We start from the raw sequence: 19,664 nt of genomic DNA, 5'->3' as shown, positions 1-19,664 counted from the left end.
AGTAATATGTATCAGGAAAAAGTTAAAACTCAGGTATCAGACATACGGCATGGTGTAACTTTTAAAAGACATATATAGTTGACTCTAGAGTGAGAGGTGAGGGGTGCTGACCCCCACGCAGTTGAAAGTCCAAGTATGACTTATGACTCCCCCAAAACTTAGCTACTAGTAGCCTACTATTGACAGGAAGCCTTACCCATAACACGAACAGTCGATCAACACACTTTGTATGTTACATGTATTATATACTGTATTCTTATAATGAAGTAAGCTAGAGAAAAGAGAATGTTAAGAAAATCATAAGGAAGAGCAAATACATTTACAGTGCTGTACAGTACTTATCAAAAAAAAAAAAATCTGTGTATCAGCAGACCTGCGAGTTCAAAGTCAATGTTCTGTCATGATGCGGGCCAGGGCCGGGAGTCAGAAGACCAGTGGGTGGCCCGGCTCTCTGACGAGTTATAACCTGGCCTAGTGGTGGAAGTAGAATTCCATTCCCTCATACATAAAATGAAAACAGGAGCTCTTGAAAATGTGCAACAGGGTTTTTGAGTATGTGCTGCAGACCCCTTTGGCGGTCTGGTGAAGCCAGCGGACCACTTCTCAAAACAACGCTTTTAATCACATAAAATACATTAGATTATAAAGGAAACCAATTATCCTGAAGTAGTCTACTACAATATTAAAACACTAATTTGTGAACTAACAGTATATATGCTTATTAACATACGCAATAAAAAGATCTAACAGCGGGTCTAATGACCACCATAATTCTGAGGCAGCAATGAGCATGACTGACAACTGAAGTTCTCAGAAATTGTGATGTGGTATGAAATTAGCTGACTTCTATTGGTGCAAAGGTCTAATACGACTGTGTCTGATGCCCACATTCATAACTGAAGGAAATGATAAATTTCAATTAGAGGTCAGTGAAAATCCATAGTCCCCTGAATTCTTAAAGGCCCCTTTGGAGGAGTGGACCCCAGGCTAAGACCTTTCCCTTAGATTCTCTATTAGGTGCTCTTCCAACTCCCAGTCTATGCGCCCATGAAAAATTAGGATCTTTCACCTAAATTTCAGTATTATCTACTCAATGAATGTTAACAGATTGGTTTTTTATAGTTATTTCTGAAAGAAAATAATCCAGATGATTAGTCTGTGTGTGTCTTTGATGAGGATCATTCTTTACGTTTAATGCTGCTAGAAAGCAAATAAAAGGGATATTTTTTAATATTAAAGAGGGAAAATGAAAAGACATACTCAGTAAAGCATTCGAAAATAGTAAGCCAAACAATGACGTGCCCCACGTCCCCCCAGCATGTGCCTGGGGAGTGGAGAATGGTTGGGCCGCTCCGTCAGATCGAAGCCTTGGCTCCCTTGGCTCCTCAGCAACACCCTCTCGCTCACTGGGCCCCTGCCTCCCTGCAGCCCGGGGTTCACGGTCTGCTCAGAGTGCAAACCTTTCTGAAACATATGGAATCAGGCCCGTTCCATTTTACCTGCAACAAGAAGCCCCCACCCCCACCCCCGCCATGCACACTTAGAAGATGAGAAGGGTATGATCGTTGGCTTAAAACAGTTGGCCACAGGGCCTCTTGCCTTTATTGTTGTTCCAAACAACAGACAATCCATGCGTCTCACAATCTTCAACCAGTTCTTGCTACCAATGAGTGAAAACCCTTCCTGAAACAAAACAATTAAAACAATTAGCTACAGAAGCAAAAAGGGACATGAAGAATGGCTCTGGTGCAGCTGCCTCCTATTAGAAAGCTGTACATTTATTCTGAAATTTAGCAGAGTAGAAATGGCTCAATTTCACCCACTGCCAAGGATGACCCTTCCAGTAAGTCCCCGAGCCCAGTGCTCTTCCCACCTGATCCACAGTAAGAGTCTCAGCTTTTATTGCTTGATCTTTTCATATTGAAAATCAAAAAAATATTAAAGATAGTAAAGGTCCACAGTCATAGTTGCTATAAAATACATTTCTAGGATTTGCCAAAATACTAGCTTATATTCCTGAAAGGTAAGGGTTTCCAATATACTAATTTATTAGCTTATCTGACACAGCTCTAACTACATAGCGAGAGTTCTCTTCATGAGAATCTTATTTTCAGATTCCTATGAATGGAAAAATTGAAGCAACTTGTTCTTGGATGCTGAATGTCTTTTTTCATCTCAGTCTGAAAAAAAAAAAAACAAGAGAAGGCAAAGAGGGCAGTAGAGGGCACACTAGTCTCAAAAGAGAGACAGCAGTTAGATCCTAATGGTAAAAGATGAACTTTTTTCTGTAGCTTATTAATAATAAAGTAAATAGAATTGACTGTTTAACCACTGTGTTCACTCATAAGCTCCAATTATGTTGTCAGTGGATTTCCTCGGTTAAGAAGCCCGTTAAGTGAGAATGCGTTCAGCATTCAGTAAAACTGATCCCGGGAACAGAACAACTGGCCGTATGCAAATCCTGCCTGCCCCCTGCTGGGCTCCTTTGTCTCCCCTGTACTGTTCTGGAGCCGACCCACAGCCAGGGGAGGCTGCTGGAGGGATCTGGGAGGAATCGGAAAAAACTCCAACAATTAGAAAACAGAAGAAAACGTCGTCCCTTATAAATACAAACCCTCACGGCGTCTCTCTTCCTAAATCTGTATATAGAGAAACCACAACTTCCAGAGATATTTAGAGCCTGGGAAAACTGGATGTTAATTCCTCAGCATTTTCATTTAAAAAAGAAAGAAAAAGAGTCACTTCTAAAATGTTGATTCTAAGAGTTTCATCATTAATACTAGGGTTTTTTTTTTTTAATGAAAAAAGAAGTTAGGCAAACCATCTGTGATTTCTTCTTAAAACTCTCAGAACTACCAAAAAGAAATGCATTCACTATTAGATCCCAAACATGTATGTAGTGTAAAATGGCAGTATACAAGGACCCTGGCACTCACACACATTGCTGGTGGAAGCACAAACTGGTACAACTCTTTTTTTTTTTTTTTTTTAAGTAGGCTCCCTGCTGGGCGTGAACTCACACCCAATGCGGGACTTGAACCCACAACCCTGAGATCAAGACCTGAGCGCAGATCAAGAGTCAGATGCTTAACCGACTGAGCCACCCAGGTGCCCCCAAACTGGTACAACTCCTACGGAGGATAATTTGGCAGGATCAACATTACAAATGCAATATTCTTTAATCTGGCAACTCCCATCCTGGGAATTCATTTCACGGATCCACCTGCACACGTGTGAAGTGATGCAAGGACAGAGTTAAGGATTTCTGCATTTTTAATAGTAAAAGACTGGAAACAACTCAAGTATACATCAACAGTGGACTGGTTAAATAAAATATGGTACTCTTTACAACAGTATCCAACTGTAAGAAATAATAAATGCTCTATATCAGTGCTGTTCAGGAGAAATATAATTTGAGCCACATATGTAATTTTCAATTTTCTAATAGCCACATTTTAAAAATAAAAAGCAGTTGGTAAAATTTTAATATTTAACTTCTATGTCAGAAACATTGTTATTTCAACATGTAAACACTGTAGAACATTAAGGTAGTATCAAAACAGAGAATGTAAACTAAGTCTCTGACCCCCAGGGTGTTGTACACCTACACCACATCTCCATTTGGACACTATTTTTGATGGTTAAAGTGAAATGTCATTCCACCAAAACAATGACATTTAATGGGAACATAAGTTACACTGCTGCCATTTTAAAATCTAACTTTAAATTAAATTTAAACTTGGATTTTAGTCCCCCAGCCACATTTCGAGTGCCCAGCAGCCATGCATGGCTGGCCCATTGCTACCTTCTGACAGGGCGGGGTTCTGTATTGATCTCCATGGTATACTGTTCAGCAAAAAGCAAGCTACAGAGCGACGTCCGTGATATACCACCTTCTGTATAAGCAGGGGAGGAAAATGCAGTGTATATTCTTATTATTTGCTTGTAGTTACATTAAAAAGAAACTGGAAGGATTAGTACACAGGAGACTAAAAAAAAATAGCTATCTGTAGGGAGTGGGAGGAACAGTGCAGACGGGGGCAGGGGCTGGAGGAAGATTTTTTACTCTATGTCTTTTTATGTTGCTTTGAGTTTTGAACCACATAAGCCTGTTCTGCATATATATGGGAATCTCTGTGAAAACAAGGATACCCATTCCACTATGGCAAAAACTCAAGGAAGACGTGGAAGTGGAACCTAAAGAAATGGTAAGTCCATGGGAACTCTGTACTATCCTTACAAACTTTCTTGCAAATCCGAAACTATTCTAGAATAAAAAGTTGATTAAAAAAGAAAAGAAATGAATGGCTCTTGGCCCTGGTCGGATCTCACCTCTTCCTGTCTCTAGTCCAGCTTGGGTTCTACGGGACATCTCCACTGGACAGCTCCACACATCTCTCTGTGTGAGCATGCCCGGCTGCATCCTGACAGCTGTCCTCCACAAACACTGTCGCTCCTATGTGGTGCTGCCTCAGTGAATGGCGTCACACACATCTGCCCGACACCCAAGTGATCACCGCGCATCATGCTCAACTCCTCCTTTCCTCACTCCTCCCTCAACACCATGAAATCATGAAATCTTCAAGTCTCAGAGATCCCACGCTCAAACAGCTTCTCCACCTGACCATGCTCCCCATGTACACGGCCATTGTTGCAACAGACCCCTGCCAGTTGTCCCCAAAATCCCCGCAGTAACCTTGGAACTGGCCCCCCTTCCTCCAGGCCTAATTTCTTCATCCATCTGTGCTACCACCAGAGCAGCCTTTATAAAACAAAAATGGAATGAAGTCACTCCCTTTCGATACCACCATCTCATCATCTCTCCCTCACCTCCTGTAAGAAACACCTGCGGGATAGAGTTCAAATTCCTTGATGCATATAAATTTCTAACATTTGGCTTCTCTGCCTTTCATGCATGATTATTTCCTTCGACTCTCATATAAATGCTGTATTAGAGCCTTATGAAACTCCCTGCAGTTCTGCAAATGTGCCATGCTCCTCACACCTGGATTTTGTTGTACAGCTCATTCCTGAAATGGCTTCCTTTTTCACTGACTTTTGAAAACCCAGCTTTATCTCAACCATTCCCCACAAGACAAAGTTGGCTGACCTCTCAGAATTCTGTGCTCTCACAGGATCTTGTACTTATCTCCTAACTGGCTACATTTCATAGAGTGAGGAAGAATCCCTGGGCAGGCAAGGCAGGTTCTAGAATGTGTCTTATTACCCCCCCTGGAAGCCCCAGCAACTAGCACAATGTTTAGCAAATGCTACTGGATCTGCCCCAGCGGCCATTCCATTTAGAACTCTGTGCAGTGGCCACATGGAGAAAGGTATGGCCTCCTTCCTGACAGCATCTCTCTTTCTTTTTTTTTTTTTTTTAAGATTATATTTATTTATTTGACAGAGAGCAAGAGAGCACAAGCAGGGGGAGCAGCAGAGGGAGAATTAGGCTCCCTGCTGAGCAGGGAGCCCAATGAGGAGCTCGATGCGGGCTCAATCCTAGGCCCCTGGGATCATAACCCCAGCCGGAGGCAGACGCTTCACCGACTGAACCCCCCCAGGCGCCCCTGACAGCATCTTATTTAAGCCATGTTAGGGCTCTTCCTCATCAATTTGTCCAAACCATTTTGCCTTAGAACTCTGTACATCTCTTCTCTCTGCCTCTTCCCCAGACATTTTTGCCTAATTAACCTCTAATCACTGTTCATTTCATTGCTAATCTCACTTGGGTCACCCTATCAGACTTGCCTGCGGCGCTCACAGCATCCATCACAGGCGTGCGGCTGCAGTGTTGTTTGCTTTGCATCTGTTTTCCCCTTGACTGTAAGCCCTATGCAGGCAGGGGCTATGTTCGTTTTGCTCACTACTGTATATATACCACCAATTATAGTGTTTGACACTAGCAGATGCTTCAGTAAGTTTTCAGTGAATGAAAGAATGAAGCTCTTTATTAAAATTAACAGAGTATTTCATGGCAGTACTTCTTGGGAACACTGAGACCCATACATTTATTACCTGTCCAGTGATGCAGAACACCTTACTTTTATTTGACTTACTCCAATCTTGTTGAAGATTCAGAAAGAGCTTTTTCATCCTAATGTTTTGGGATTTAGTAAAGAAGCCTCTGTACCTAACCACTTGCCATTAATATATTCCGAGATTTTAGTAATGCATCTCCCTGTCTCTGAAAATCCACTACTTTGAATCTCCTTTAAGGCTTTTCCATCTGGTGAATTTGGTTTAGCTCAACTGATGGCTCCTTAAGCAGCCTCTCCTGACTTTCTCAGACAGCGAAGTAGCCCTGTTCTGTACGCCTAAGACACACTGTACAAGCCGCTACTGAAGATTCACTTACCATCCCTGAACTCCTACTATGGCTGAGGACCGTGCTACAGATGAAAAAAAGACACAGGAGCTGCCCAAGGGCAGGGAAGAATGCATCAGAATCACCCAGGAGCTCTCCCCCTCGTGCTCAGGATACTGTTCCCTCACCTGGTCAAAAGTCACTGCTGCTGATGAGAGTCTGCCATATCTCTTCAAAGTGCGGGGATGGAAATGGTTGGGAATTAACAGTACAGGGTAGAAAGGGAAAAAGAGACGAATACTCTGGAAAATACCAAATTTACCATCAATCCAAAGAATAGGAGCCAAGAAGTTATGTCTCGGATAGAGGCATGTGGAAGCTAAGGGGAGCGAGACTTTCAAGTAGCAAATAGTCGAGGGTCTCAGGTGATGCACAGGGATGGGGCAGGGGGGCTCGACTCGGGGGCTTGACTCAGGGCTCCATCCCAGGACCCTGAGATCATGACCTGAGCCAAAGTCATACACTTAACCAACTGAGCCACCCGGGCACCCCAAACCAGCTATGTTTTTTATCTTTTTGCTTAATAACAATTGGTTATGATTATTGAAAATTTAATTTTTAAAAATCTCAGGGATGGAGTGAAAATAAGACCTATAAAGTGCACAGAATCAGCAGGTGGGAGGTGCTAGACACTACCACGTCTGTGTATGCATCTGTCATTCTACCTCACTCTCCTCCTAGATCCCACTTTATTGCAAACTCCATGAGAGCAAGAACTGTGTTGCATCCATCTTTGTATCTTGCATGTCTGTTGAATAAATAAAGGAGTGCCACAGCAACTTCTTTCATGATGCGTCTCTAAAGGCAAGGGCAACAAAAGCAAAAATGAACTTTTGGGACTTCATCAAGATAAAAACCTTTTGCACAGCAAAGGAAACAGTCAACAAGAGGCAATCCACGGAATGGGAGAAGATATTTGCAAATGACATTTCAGATAAAGGGCTGGTATCCAAGATCTATAAAGAACTTCTCAAACTCAATACCTAAAAAACAAATAATCCAGTCAAGAAATGGGCAGAAGACATGAACAGACACTTCTCCAAAGAAGACATACAAATGGCTAACAGACACATGAAAAAGTGTTCAACATCACTAGCCATCAGGGAAATTCAAATCAAAACCACAATGAGATACCACCTCACACCAGTTAGAATGGCAAAAATTAACAAGACAGGAAACAAGTGTTAGTGTGGATGCGGAGAAAGGGGAACCCTCTTACACTGTTGATGGGAATGCAAGCTGGTACAGCCACTCTGGAAAACAGTATGGAGGTTCCTCAAGACGTTAAAAATAGAGCTACCCTACGACCCACCGATTGCACTACTAGGTATTTAACGCAAAGATACAGATGTAGTGAAAAGAAGGGGCATATGCACCCCAATGTTCAAGGCAGCAATGTCCACAATAGCCAAACTGTGGAAGGAGCCGAGATGCCCTTCAACAGATGAATGGATAAAGAAGAGGCGGTTCATATATACAATGGAATATTACTCAGCCATCCAAAAGGATGAATACCCACCATTTGCATTGACATGGATGGAACTGGAGGGGATTATGCTAAGTAAAATAAGTCAAGCAGAGAAAGACAATTATCATTTGGTTTCACTTGTATGTGGAACATAAGGAATAGCATGGAGGACCATAGGGGAAGGGAGGGAAAACTGAAGGGGAAGAAATGAGAGAGGGAGAAAAACCATGAGAGACTCTGGACTCTGGAAAACAAACTGAGGGTTACAGAAGGGAGGAGGGAAGGGGGAGGGGTAACTGGGTGATGGGTATTAAGGAGGGCACGTGTTGTGATGAGCACTGGGTGTTATACACAACTAATGAATCACTGAACACATCAAAAACTTACGATGTACTATATGCTGGCTAACATAGACAGACAGACAGAGTGCCAATTTCTGACCCCCACCCCACCATGTCCTCTGATCACACTGTGGCCCACCCCCTCCTGCTGTCCAGCTCCACACAGTCTCCCTGAGGTGCAGTGGCACAAATGCCACACGATTCCAAGGGGCCCCACACGACACTTTCATATATATATAAACAGAGCCACAAGCTTTGGTTTTCAAGTATTGTAAATTACAAAGTTCATTTCTAGATTTTAGCTATCCACGTTCTCCTTGGCCTCTGTTATTACAAATAATTAACAGTTACCAGAAAGGAAGCCATCAAAAGAAGGGGGGAAAGGACCTAAATAAATGGATGCAGAGATTAGAGGTAGACAATTTGATATCTAAGAATGGTGAAAAAAAAAATGCCTTATGCCCTCACCCTAACCAAGCTGTTTCCCTTGCTGCCGATTAGATCACTGAACTAGTTTCTTTAGTGCTTCAGACACCTCTCAGGTGTGAGCAGGCAAGCCAGGAGGGCATCACAGGGGTTGTTGGCATTTAGCTAGGCAAATAAGCTTTCAAACCATGCCAGATATGATCATAAGTGCTGTGAAGAAACAAAGAATTTTGCTTTTATGGAAATAACAATTAAAAAATGCTCACACCTGCTACAAATACCCTGATTCAGAGGAAAACAGCAGAGGAGAATATGGTTACAAAAATAACTCAGTGACTAACCATTAGACAACCCACCCAGTCCCCAAGCCCAGAACATTCGAAGGGCTTCTTGATGAATGTGAGGTGTTCAGGTGCCAGCTGATTTATTTAAAAACTAGATCCTGTCTTAAGTTTCAGGGTTGTGTTTCTGACTCACTTTCCCTGGAGCTCAGGGTTTGTGAGGTTCAAATTACACTGAAAATAAGAAAAAAATATCCATGATAAAAGAGCTGCTACAGAATATGAAGATAACAATATGTACAGAGAAGAAAGCAAGCAAAAGAACTGAGATTTTTAAAAATTAAATTTTCAATAATCATAACCAATTGTTATTAAGCAAAAAGATAAAAAACATAGCTGGTTTGGGGTGCCCGGGTGGCTCAGTTGGTTAAGTGTATGACTTTGGCTCAGGTCATGATCTCAGGGTCCTGGGATGGAGCCCTGAGTCAAGCCCCCGAGTCGAGCCCCCCTGCCCCAATCGGGCTCGGCACTCAGTGGGTTGTCTGCTTCTTCCTCTCCTTCAGCCCTTCCCCCTGCTTGTGCTCTTGCTCTCTCTCATATAATTAACAATCTTTAAAAAAAAAAAAACAGCTGGTTTGAGGATTACATTTTTAAAATTATTTTTAAATTCAAATATAATTAACACACAGTGTTACATTCGTTTTAGGTATGCAATATGATTCAACAATTCTAGACATTACTCGGTGCCCATCAAGATACAGTGTACTCTTCAAAGATAAACTCAAAATGGATGAAAGACCTCAATGTGAGACAGGAATCCATCAAAACCCTAGAGGAGAACATAGGCAGTAACCTCCTTGACATTGGCCATGGCAACTTCTTTCAAGACACATCTCCAAAGGCAAGTGAAACAAAAGCAAAAATGAACTTTTGGGACTTCATCAAAATAAAAAGCTTCTGCACAGCAAAGGAAACAGTCAACAAAACAAAGAGGCAACCCACAGAATGGGAGAAGATATTTGCAAATGACACTATAGACAAAGGGCTGATATCCAAGATCTATAAAGAACTTCTCAAACTCAACACCCAAAAAACAAATAAGTCAAAAAATGGACAGAAGACATGAACAGACACTTCTCCAAAGAAGACATACAAATGGCTAACAGACACATGAAAAAATGTTCATTATCATTAGCCATCAGGGAAATTCAAATCAAAACATTGAGATACCTACCACCTTACACCAGTTAGAATGGCAAAAATTGACAAGGCAAGAAACAACAAATGCTGGAGAGGTTATGGAGAAAGGGGAACCCTCTTACACTGTTGGTGGGAATGCAAGTTGGTACAGCCACTTTGGAAAACAGTGTGGAGGTTCCTCAAAAAATTAAAAATAGAGCTACCCTATGACCCAGCAACTGCACTACTGGGTGTTTACCCCAAAGACACAGATGTAGTGAAAAGAAGGGCCATATGCACCCCAATGTTCATAGCAGCAATGTCCGAAATAGCAAAACTGTGAAAGAGTCGAGATGCCCTTCAACAGACAAATGGATAAAGAAGATGTGGTCCATATATACAATGGAATATTACTCAGCCATCAGAAAGGATGAATACCCAACTTTTACATCAATATGGATGGGACTGGAGGAGATTATGCTAAGTGAAATAAGCAGAGAAAGTCAATTATCATATGGTTTCACTTATTTGTGGAACACAAGGAATAGCATGGAGGACATCAGGAGAAGGAAGGGAAAAATGAAGGGGGGGCAATCAGAGGGGGAGATGAACCATGAGAGACTGTGGACTCTGAGAAACAAACTGAGGGTTTTAGAGGGGAGAGGGGTGGGGGGATGGGTTAGCCTGGTGATGGGTTTGAGGAGGGCACGTACCGCATGGAGCCCTGGGTGTTATACTCAAACAATGAATCAAGGAACACTACATCAAAAACTAATGATGTACTGTATGGTGACTAACGTAGTAAAATAAAATAAAATTAAAAAAAAAAGATAAAGTGTACTCTTAATCTCCTTTATCTGTTTCACCCATCTCCCACCCACCTCCCCTCTGGTGACCATCAGTTTCGGCTCCATATTTAAGAGTGTGTTTTTGCCTTTTCTTTCTTTGTTTTGTTTCTTAGTTTCCACATATGAGTGAAAGCATATGGTATCTGTCTTTCTCTGACTTGTTGCAAATGGCAAGATCTCATTTTTCTTTATGGCTGAATAATACTCCATTGTATACACATACCCCATCTTCTTTATCCACTCATCAGTCAATGGACATTCGGACTGCTTCCATAATTTGGCTATTGTAAATAATGCTGCAATAAGCATAACCAGCATTTATCTTTTCAAATTACCGTTTTCGTATTCTTTGGGTAAATACCCAATAGAGGACTTAGTGGGTTTTATATTAATTCTATTTTTAATTTTTTGATAAATCTCCATACTGTCTTCTGCAGTGGCTGCACTAGTTTGCATTCCCACCAACAGTGCACGAGGGTTCCTTTTTCTCCACATCCTCGCCAATACTCGTTGTTTCTTGTGTTTTTTATTTTAGCCATTCTGATAGATATAAGGTGATGTCTCCTTGTGCTTTTGATTTGCATTTCCCTCATGATGAACGATGTTGAGCATCTTTTCATGTGTCTTTTGGCCATCTATACGTCTTCTTTGGAGAAATGTCTGTTCATGTCTTCTACCCATTTTTAATTGGATTATTTGGATTTTTTGGTGTTGAGTTGTATAAGTTCCTTATATATTTTGCATACTAACCCCTTATTGGTTTATCATTGCAAATATCTTCTCCCATTCCATAGGCTGCCTTTTAGTTTTGTTGATTGTTTCCTTCACTGCACAGAAGCTTTTTATTTTGATGTAGTGCCAATAGTTTAATTTTGCTTTTGTTTCTATGGCCAAAGGAGACATATGCAGAAAAACACTGTTATAGCCAATGTCAGAAAAATTACTGCCTTTGCTCTCTTTTAGGATTTTTATGGCTTCAGGTCTCACATTCAGGTCTTTAATCCATATTGAGTTTATTGTTGTGTATTGGTCCAGTTTCATTCTTTTACATGTAGCTCTCCAGTTTTCCTAACACCATTTGTTAGACAGATCGTCTTTTTCCCAATACATATTCTTGCCTTTGTCCTAGATTAACTGACCATAAAAGCATGGGTTTATTTCTGGGCCTATGTGTCTATTTTTGTGCCAGTATCACACTGTTTCGATTACTATAGCTTTTGTAGTGTATCTTGAAATCTGGGATTGTGATACCTCCAGCTTTGTTCTTGTCCAAGATTGCTTTGGCTCTCTGAGGCCTTTTGTGGCTCCATACAAATTAGGATTATTTGTTCTAGTTCTGTGAAAAATGCTGTTGGTATTTTGATAGGGATTGCATTAAATGTGTAGATTGCTTTGGATAGTATAGACATTTTAACAATATTTTTTTCTCCCAATCCAGAGCATGGAGTATGTTTCCATTTGTCTGAGTCATCTTCAATACCTTTCATCGATGTTCTATAGTTGTCAGAGTACAGGGCTTTCACCTCTTTGGTTAATTTTATTCCTAGCCAGTTTATTATCTTTGGTGCAATTGTAAATGGAATTGTTTTTTAGTTTGTCTTTCTGCTGCTTCATTATTAGTGTATAGAAATGCAATGAAGTTCTGTATATTGATTTTGTATCCTGCAAACTTACTGAGTTCATTTATCAGTTCTAGTAGTTTTTTGGTGGAGTCTTTAGGGTTATCTACAGATAGTGTCAGGTCATCTGTAAATAGTGACAGTTTTACTTCATCTCTACCAATGTGGATGCCTTTTATTCCTTTTCTTGTCTGACCTGTGGCCAGGACTTCTAGTACTATGTCGAATAAAAATGGTGAGAATGGACATCCCTGTCTTGTTCCTTACCTTAGGGGAACAGCTCTCAGTTTTTCACCACAGACTATGATGTTAGCTGTGAATTTTTCATAGATGGCCTTTATTACGTTGAGGTAAGTTCCCTCTGAAACTACTTTGTTGAGAGCTTTTGTCATGAATGGATGTTGTACTTTGTCAAATGCCTTTTCTGCATCTTTTGAAATGATCATATGGTTTTTATCCTTTCTCTTGTTGATATGATGCATATAGATTGATTTGCAAATACTGAATCACCCTTGCATTCTAGGAATAAATCCCACTTTCACTTTCAATCTGCAGTTGTCTTTAAGTCTGAAATAAGTCTCTTATAGATAGCATATAGATGGGTCTTGCTTTTTTATCCATTCCGTTACCCTTTATCTTTTGATTGGAGCATTTAGTTCATTTACATTCAAAGTAATTATTGATAGGTACATATTTATTGCCATTCTGTTACTTGTTTTATAGTTGTTCTTGTAATTTTTCTCTGTTCCTTTCTTCTCTTACTCTCTTCTCTCACAGTTTGCTGCTTTTCTTTAGTGATATATTTGTATTCCTTTCTCTGTATTTTTTGCCTATTACTGGTTTTTGATTTGAGATTACCATTAGATTTATATGTAACATCTTATGCATATAGCAGTCTATATTAAATTGATAGTTAAGTTTGAACCCATTCTAAAAGCACTTAATTTTTATTCCTCTCCCCCCCAAACCCCCACATTTTAAGTATATGGTATCATACTTTATGTCCTTTTATTTTGTGAATTCCCTAATTTTTATTGACATACTTAATTTTACTGCTTTTGTGCATGCTCCTTTTTTTACTCCTGCTTATGGTCTTTCCTTTCCATTCAAAGAATCCCCTTTACCATATCTTGCAAGGCTGGTTTAGTGGCGATTAATTCCTTTAACTTTTATTTATCTGGGAAACTCTTTACTTCTCTTTCTATTCTAAATGATAGCATTGCTGAATAGAGATTCTTGGTTGCATTTTTTTTTTTCTTTCAGCACTTTGAATGTATCATGCCACTCCCTTCTGGCCTGCAAAGCTGTTGAAAAATCAGCTGATAGCTTTATGGGGTTATCCCCTGTATGTAACTGTCTTCTTTTCTCTTGCTGCTTTTAAAATTCTCTATCACTACTTTTTGCCATTTTAATTACTATGTGTCTTGGTGTGGATCTCCCTCAGTTGATTTTGCTGGGGGCTCTCTATGCCTCCTGGATCTAGAGTTCTGTTTCCATCCCCAGATTTGAGAAGTTTTCAGCTATTATTTCTTCAAATAAATTTTCTGCCCCATTTTCTCTCTTTTCTCCTTATGGCATCCCTATAATGTAAATGTTATTATGCTTGATGGTGTCACTGAGTTCTTTTAATCTAGTCTTTTTTTTTTTTTTATTATTCTTTTTTCTTTCTCTTGTTCAGCTTGACTGCTTTCCATTACTCTATCCTCCAGGTTGCTGACCCATTCTGCTTCCTCTAGTCTACTATTCATTTCCTCTCGTGTAGTTTTAATTTCGGTCATTGAGTTCTTCATCTCTGATTGGTTCTTTTTTATGTCTTATATCTCTTTGCTGTGGATCTCACTGAGGTCTTCCACTCTTTTCTCAAGTCCAGTGAGTATCTTTATGATCATTAAATTCTCTATCGGGCATATTACTTATCTCCATTTTGTTTAGCTCTCTTGCTGTGATTTTGTCCTATTCTTTCATTTGGGAGATATTCCTCTGTCTCCTCATTTTGCCTAACTCTGTCTGTTTCTATGTGTTAGGAAAGTCGGCTACGTTTTCTGCTTTTTTTTTTTTTTTTAAGATTTTATTTATTTATTTGTCAGAGAGAGAGAGAGAGAAAGAACACAAAGCAGGGGGAGTGGCAGGCAGAGGGAGAAGCAGGCTCTCCACTGAGCAAGGAGCCCAATGTGGGACTCAATCCCAGGACCCTGGGATCACGACCTGAGCCGAAAGCAGACACTCAACCGACTGAGCCACCCAGGCATCCCTTCTGCTCTTGAAAGTAGTGGCCTTGGGGCCTGGCTGTCTTAGTCAGTGAATTGTGAATCCCTTAATCTTGGGGTTATGAGTTTGAGCCCCATGTTGGGTGTGGATATTACTTAAAAATAAAATCTTTTTTTTTTTTTAAAAAGAAAGAAAGAACCTAGTGGCCTTATAAAGAAGAGGTCCTATAGTGCCCTGCAGTGCAATGTTCCCTGTTTACCAGAACCTGGCACTTCAGGGGTGTCTCCTATGTGTGTTGCATGTGCCCTACTGTTATGGCTTTTGACTTCAGTCCAGTCATCTGCAATGGCCAGTCTGGGGATGCCTTGGGCTTGAGTTAGGTCAGACCAGGCATCTTTCAGAGGCACTCTCCCTATGTTGTCCCCTGAGAAGCTTTCATTGGTGGGCAGAGCTTGTAGTCAGACATCTGCCCCCAGCATACTGCTGGGGCCATTGTTAAACTGGTGTGTACTATATGTTGGTTATCTGGTGCCTGATGTGGGGTCCTCCTCTCTCCTCTCTGTGCCAGCGGCATCCCTCCCTCCTACAGACAGTCTCACAGGTCAGTTTTGTCCCCAACTGCATCTCCACCCTTCCTACCCTTTTCAATGTGGCCTCTCTTCTCTACTTTTAGAGAAGTTTTGGGGTCGTTTTCTGGGTTATTTAGATGACATGGGTGTTATCTAGGTATAGCCATGGGATGAGGTAAGCTTAGAATCCTCCTACTCTGACCTACACATCCTACTCCTGGAAATCCCTTTCTTTTCAATTGTTTGAGGAACCCCCATACTGTTTTCCATAGTGGCTGCACCAATTCATATTCCTTGGATTAAGATTTTTATCTTAGATTTGAATGTGGATATTTCCCATACATTCAGAAATATACAATATTGTGCCTGCAGAAGAAATAATTGTCTTATTTGGAAGGAACTACTCCACATTTAGCATGAAGATAAACAAACCACATCCTGTCTCAGACGGAGACAACTCAAGTGAACATGACCATTCTGTAACTTACTTTATGTTTTTTTAAGATTTTATTTATTTGTCAGAGAGGGACAGAGAGAGACAGAGAGCAAGCACAAGCAGGGGGAGCTACAGGCCGAGGGAGAAGCAGGCTCCCTGCGTAGAAAGGAGCCTGATGCGGAACTCGATCCCAGGACCCTGGGATCATGACCTGAGCCAAAGGCAGCTGCTTAACCAAATGAGCCACCCAGGCGTCCCTGTAACTTACTTTAGAGTTATATTTTTCCTGATTTATAAGAGATATAAACAGTTTGCTTTTATGCTGAAACACAGGCTGTTTGGAAGGCATATGGTAAATAAAAATTAATGAATAATGTCAACAAAATAGGAACTACTATGGTTTGAAATCTCTAATGTCTACAAATCAGATATGCTATGAAGAGTTACAATTTGTTCCAAACATATTTATGAAAGAGCTATTATGTACCAGGTTATGTGCCAGGTCCTATGATTATTAGTACTAGGGATCAAAGTCAAATAAGACATGGCCCCAGCCCTCAGGGACTTATAGTCGAGGGGAAATCAATCATTTAACAGTAACAATCAATGTAATAAATCCCATGTTTCTGCAGAAGCACAGAAAAGAGGCATTACATTACAAGGCCCAGAGGACACAGCCCTTGAATCAATTTTTAAAAAACTAAACACTACATCAAAAAGTTATGATGTACTATATGCTGGTTAACTGAACCTAATAAAAATAAATAAATGGTTAAAAAAATAAAAAATAAAAACTTTTATTTTTAAATAACCGATTTACATCTATAATGTAGATTTTCAGACATTCACAAAAGCAGAGGAAATAGTAAAATAGTATGATGAACCATATGCACCCTCCTTCCAGTTACAATTTTCATAACATGGCCAATCTTATTATCATTTATACCCACACCCAATAACCCCCACTCCTCAGATTATTCTGACCAACTCCAGATATCCATAAATATTTCAGAATGTATCTCTAAAAGCTAAGGACTCCTCTTAAAACATAACCACAAAACCATTATCATGCCTTTTAAAATGAACAATTCTTTAGTATCAAATATCTTTGTCAATGTTCACATTTCTCTATTTTTTACGTCATTTCATTTTTTTAAAAAAGATTTTTAAGTAATCTCTACACCCAACATGGGGATAAAACTCATAAGCCCAAGATCAAGAGTTGCATGCTTTGCCAACTGAGCCAGCCAGGTGCTCCCCTTTTTTGAACAGGGAACCAGTAAGATTCATATATTGTGATAATTGGTATGTTTAAGTCTCTTTCAAACTATTGGTTCTTCCTTTCATCTCTTCTTTTCCCTTACATTTTTTTGTTGAAGAAACTGGGTCATTAGTCCTCTAGATCAGGGATCAGCAATTTTTTTTCTGTGAAGGGCCAGTGAATAAATATTTTAGGCTTTGCAGATTTTAGTCTCTGTTACAACAACTCAACTCTGCCACTGTAGCATGAAAGTGGCCACAGACAACATATAAAAAAATGAACATGGCTGTGTTCTAACAAAACTTCATTTGTGGACACTGAAATTTGAATTTTATTTATTTTTTATTTTTTAAAAAGATTTTTATTTATTTATCAAAGAGAGAGAGAGAACACAAGCAGGGGAAGCAGCAGGCAGAGGGAGAAGCAGCCGCCCCGCTGAGCAAGGAGCCCAACGTGGGACTCGATCCCAGGACCCTGGGATCATGACCTGAGCTGAAGGCAGATGCTTAACTGACTGAGCCACATAGGCGTCCCTGAAATTTGAATTTTATATAATTTTCACAACTCATGATTTTTTTCAACCATTTAAAAATATAAAACCTGTTCATAGTTCATAAGCCATGGAAAAACAGGCAATGGGCCAGATATGTCCCATGGGCCACAGTTTGCCAATCCCTAGAGTTATCCTCACTAAATTTTGTTATTGTATCCCTATGGTGTCTTTTATTATGTGCTCTCGTAATTGGTAGAATGGTAGTCAGATCCATAAGCTTGATCAGATTCACGTTGGACTTTTTTCTTTAGATTTTGTGAGACTACTTTTAGATGGCAGTATGTGATTCTATAGGAATGTCTTTTCATCCAAAGTGAAGTTAGCAGCCACTGACCGTCACTGCCCAGACCCATTAATTTCATCAGTAGTTGCAAAGTGATGTGTTAGTTTTTCATTCATTCTTTATTCATTTATGAGCTGGAACACACTGACAAAGAGAAACTCTGCCTCATCAACTACTTTGTTACTCTAGATAAAAAAACAGAAAAGGCAGGATAAATGCTTGCTTCTTTTATTTGCCAGCTTTCAAAATAATGAGGTGCTTCTCTCATTTACTCCAATAACAACGAGGGGATTTTTTTTTTAAGTATCATTTGAAACTCACAAATTTAAATATATTTGCTATTGAAATTAATTGCAGTTCTTGATTCTCAAACTGTCTCTCTTTGGCTAGTGAGAACCTTTTCAAGTTGATGCCTGAGTCCTGACATACTCTTAGTTCTCAAGGTATCATAAGCTAGGCTGCCTCCCTGTTTCCTCCTGCACAAATGATATCACACAGATCTTCAGTTTTCAGTGATTTAGCCTCCCCCACTCATATCTGGAGGGTCACGGAAACACCTAGTCACCTAGTTTTGTTGTAGCTGTTAACCATGGGTCTTTGGCTTTGTAGTCCTATTTGATCTATTATTTTTTTAAAGATTTTATTTATTTATTTGACAGAGAAAGACACAGAGAGAGAGGGAACACAAGCAGGGGGAGTGGGAGAGGGAGAAGCAGTCTTCCCGCCGAGCAGGAAGCCCGATGAGGGGCTCGATCCCAGGACCCTGGCATCATGACCTGAGCTGAAGGCAGACGCTTAATGACTGAGCCACCCAAGTGCCCCTTATTTGATCTATTTTTATGGGGTGATTTGAGGAGATTCAAAAGCTAGGATGCCATTTCTGACCAAGAAGGTATAAGAGAGTCAAAAATTATACTCCTGTCATAAACAACTAGAAAACTGGACAAACTATTAGCAATAGCTATTTTTAGACAATGGGAAGCAGGTAGTACAAGTACTGTGATACCTGATAAAAGGGTAACAAATGAACTGAACCCTAAATAAATGGAGGGACATACATGTTAATAGATTGCATTATGATATTGTTAAGATTCAATTATCTTCAAGTTGATCTACAGATATAGTGAAATCCCAATTAAAATCTTGCAGAAATTTTTAGAAATTAGCAAGCTGATTCTACAATTCATATAGAAATGCAAAGGACTTAGCCTAGCTAAAATAAGCTTGAAAACAAAGTTAGAAGACTTATATCACCAGTTTTAAGAGTATTATAAAATTAGAGTGATCAAGACAGCATGGTTTTGGCATAAGATAAAGCATACAGATACATGTCACAGAACAGAGTCCAGAACCAGACCCTCACATACATGGGCAAATGATTTCAATAAAAGTGCCGCAATAACTCAATGAAGAATGTACTGGGACAACAAAAGTATCCATTTGGGGGGGGAAGAAAAATAAACCTTGATCCTTACCCTCATTCTACACACAAAAATTAACTAAAAATAAATCAGAAGCCTAAACATACTAGCTAAAACTATAAAACTTCTAAAATAAAACATAGTAGACAATCTTTTGCAAGCTTGGGGTAGGCAAAGATTTCTTACATAGGACACAAAAAGTATAAACCATAGAAGAATCAACAGTTCATAAATCAAGACTTCTGAAAATTTTAAATCTTTAGCTCTTTGAAAGACAATGTTAAGAAGATGAAAAAGTAAGACCCATACTGGGAGAAAATATTCACAACACACGCATCTGACAAAGGACTTAAATTCAGAATGAATATATATATATATATATATATATATATATATATATATAT

At 39.8% G+C, this 19,664-nt stretch overlaps 1 protein-coding gene across 2 annotated transcripts in view; it reads right to left on the bottom strand.

Moving 5' to 3' along the window:
- The window catches only part of REC114 (REC114 meiotic recombination protein), a 107,335-nt gene that overhangs the window by 13,569 nt on the left and 74,102 nt on the right, over positions 1 to 19,664 (bottom strand). Inside the window, exon 3 of one of the 2 annotated variants that reach the window (XM_032418099.1) lies at positions 1,600 to 1,683. The exons of the other annotated variant lie outside the window; for it this stretch is intronic. Within the exon in view, the coding sequence (XP_032273990.1) occupies positions 1,600 to 1,683 (84 nt within the window). The remainder of the gene's footprint in view (positions 1 to 1,599; positions 1,684 to 19,664) is intronic. 2 annotated transcript variants of the gene reach the window in all.

The sequence above is a fragment of the Phoca vitulina genome, unplaced genomic scaffold (assembly GCF_004348235.1).
Source record: "Phoca vitulina isolate PV1807 unplaced genomic scaffold, GSC_HSeal_1.0 scaffold20, whole genome shotgun sequence".
Classification (NCBI taxonomy): Eukaryota; Metazoa; Chordata; class Mammalia; order Carnivora; family Phocidae; genus Phoca; species Phoca vitulina.
This window is presented reverse-complemented; position numbering and strand designations above follow the sequence as displayed.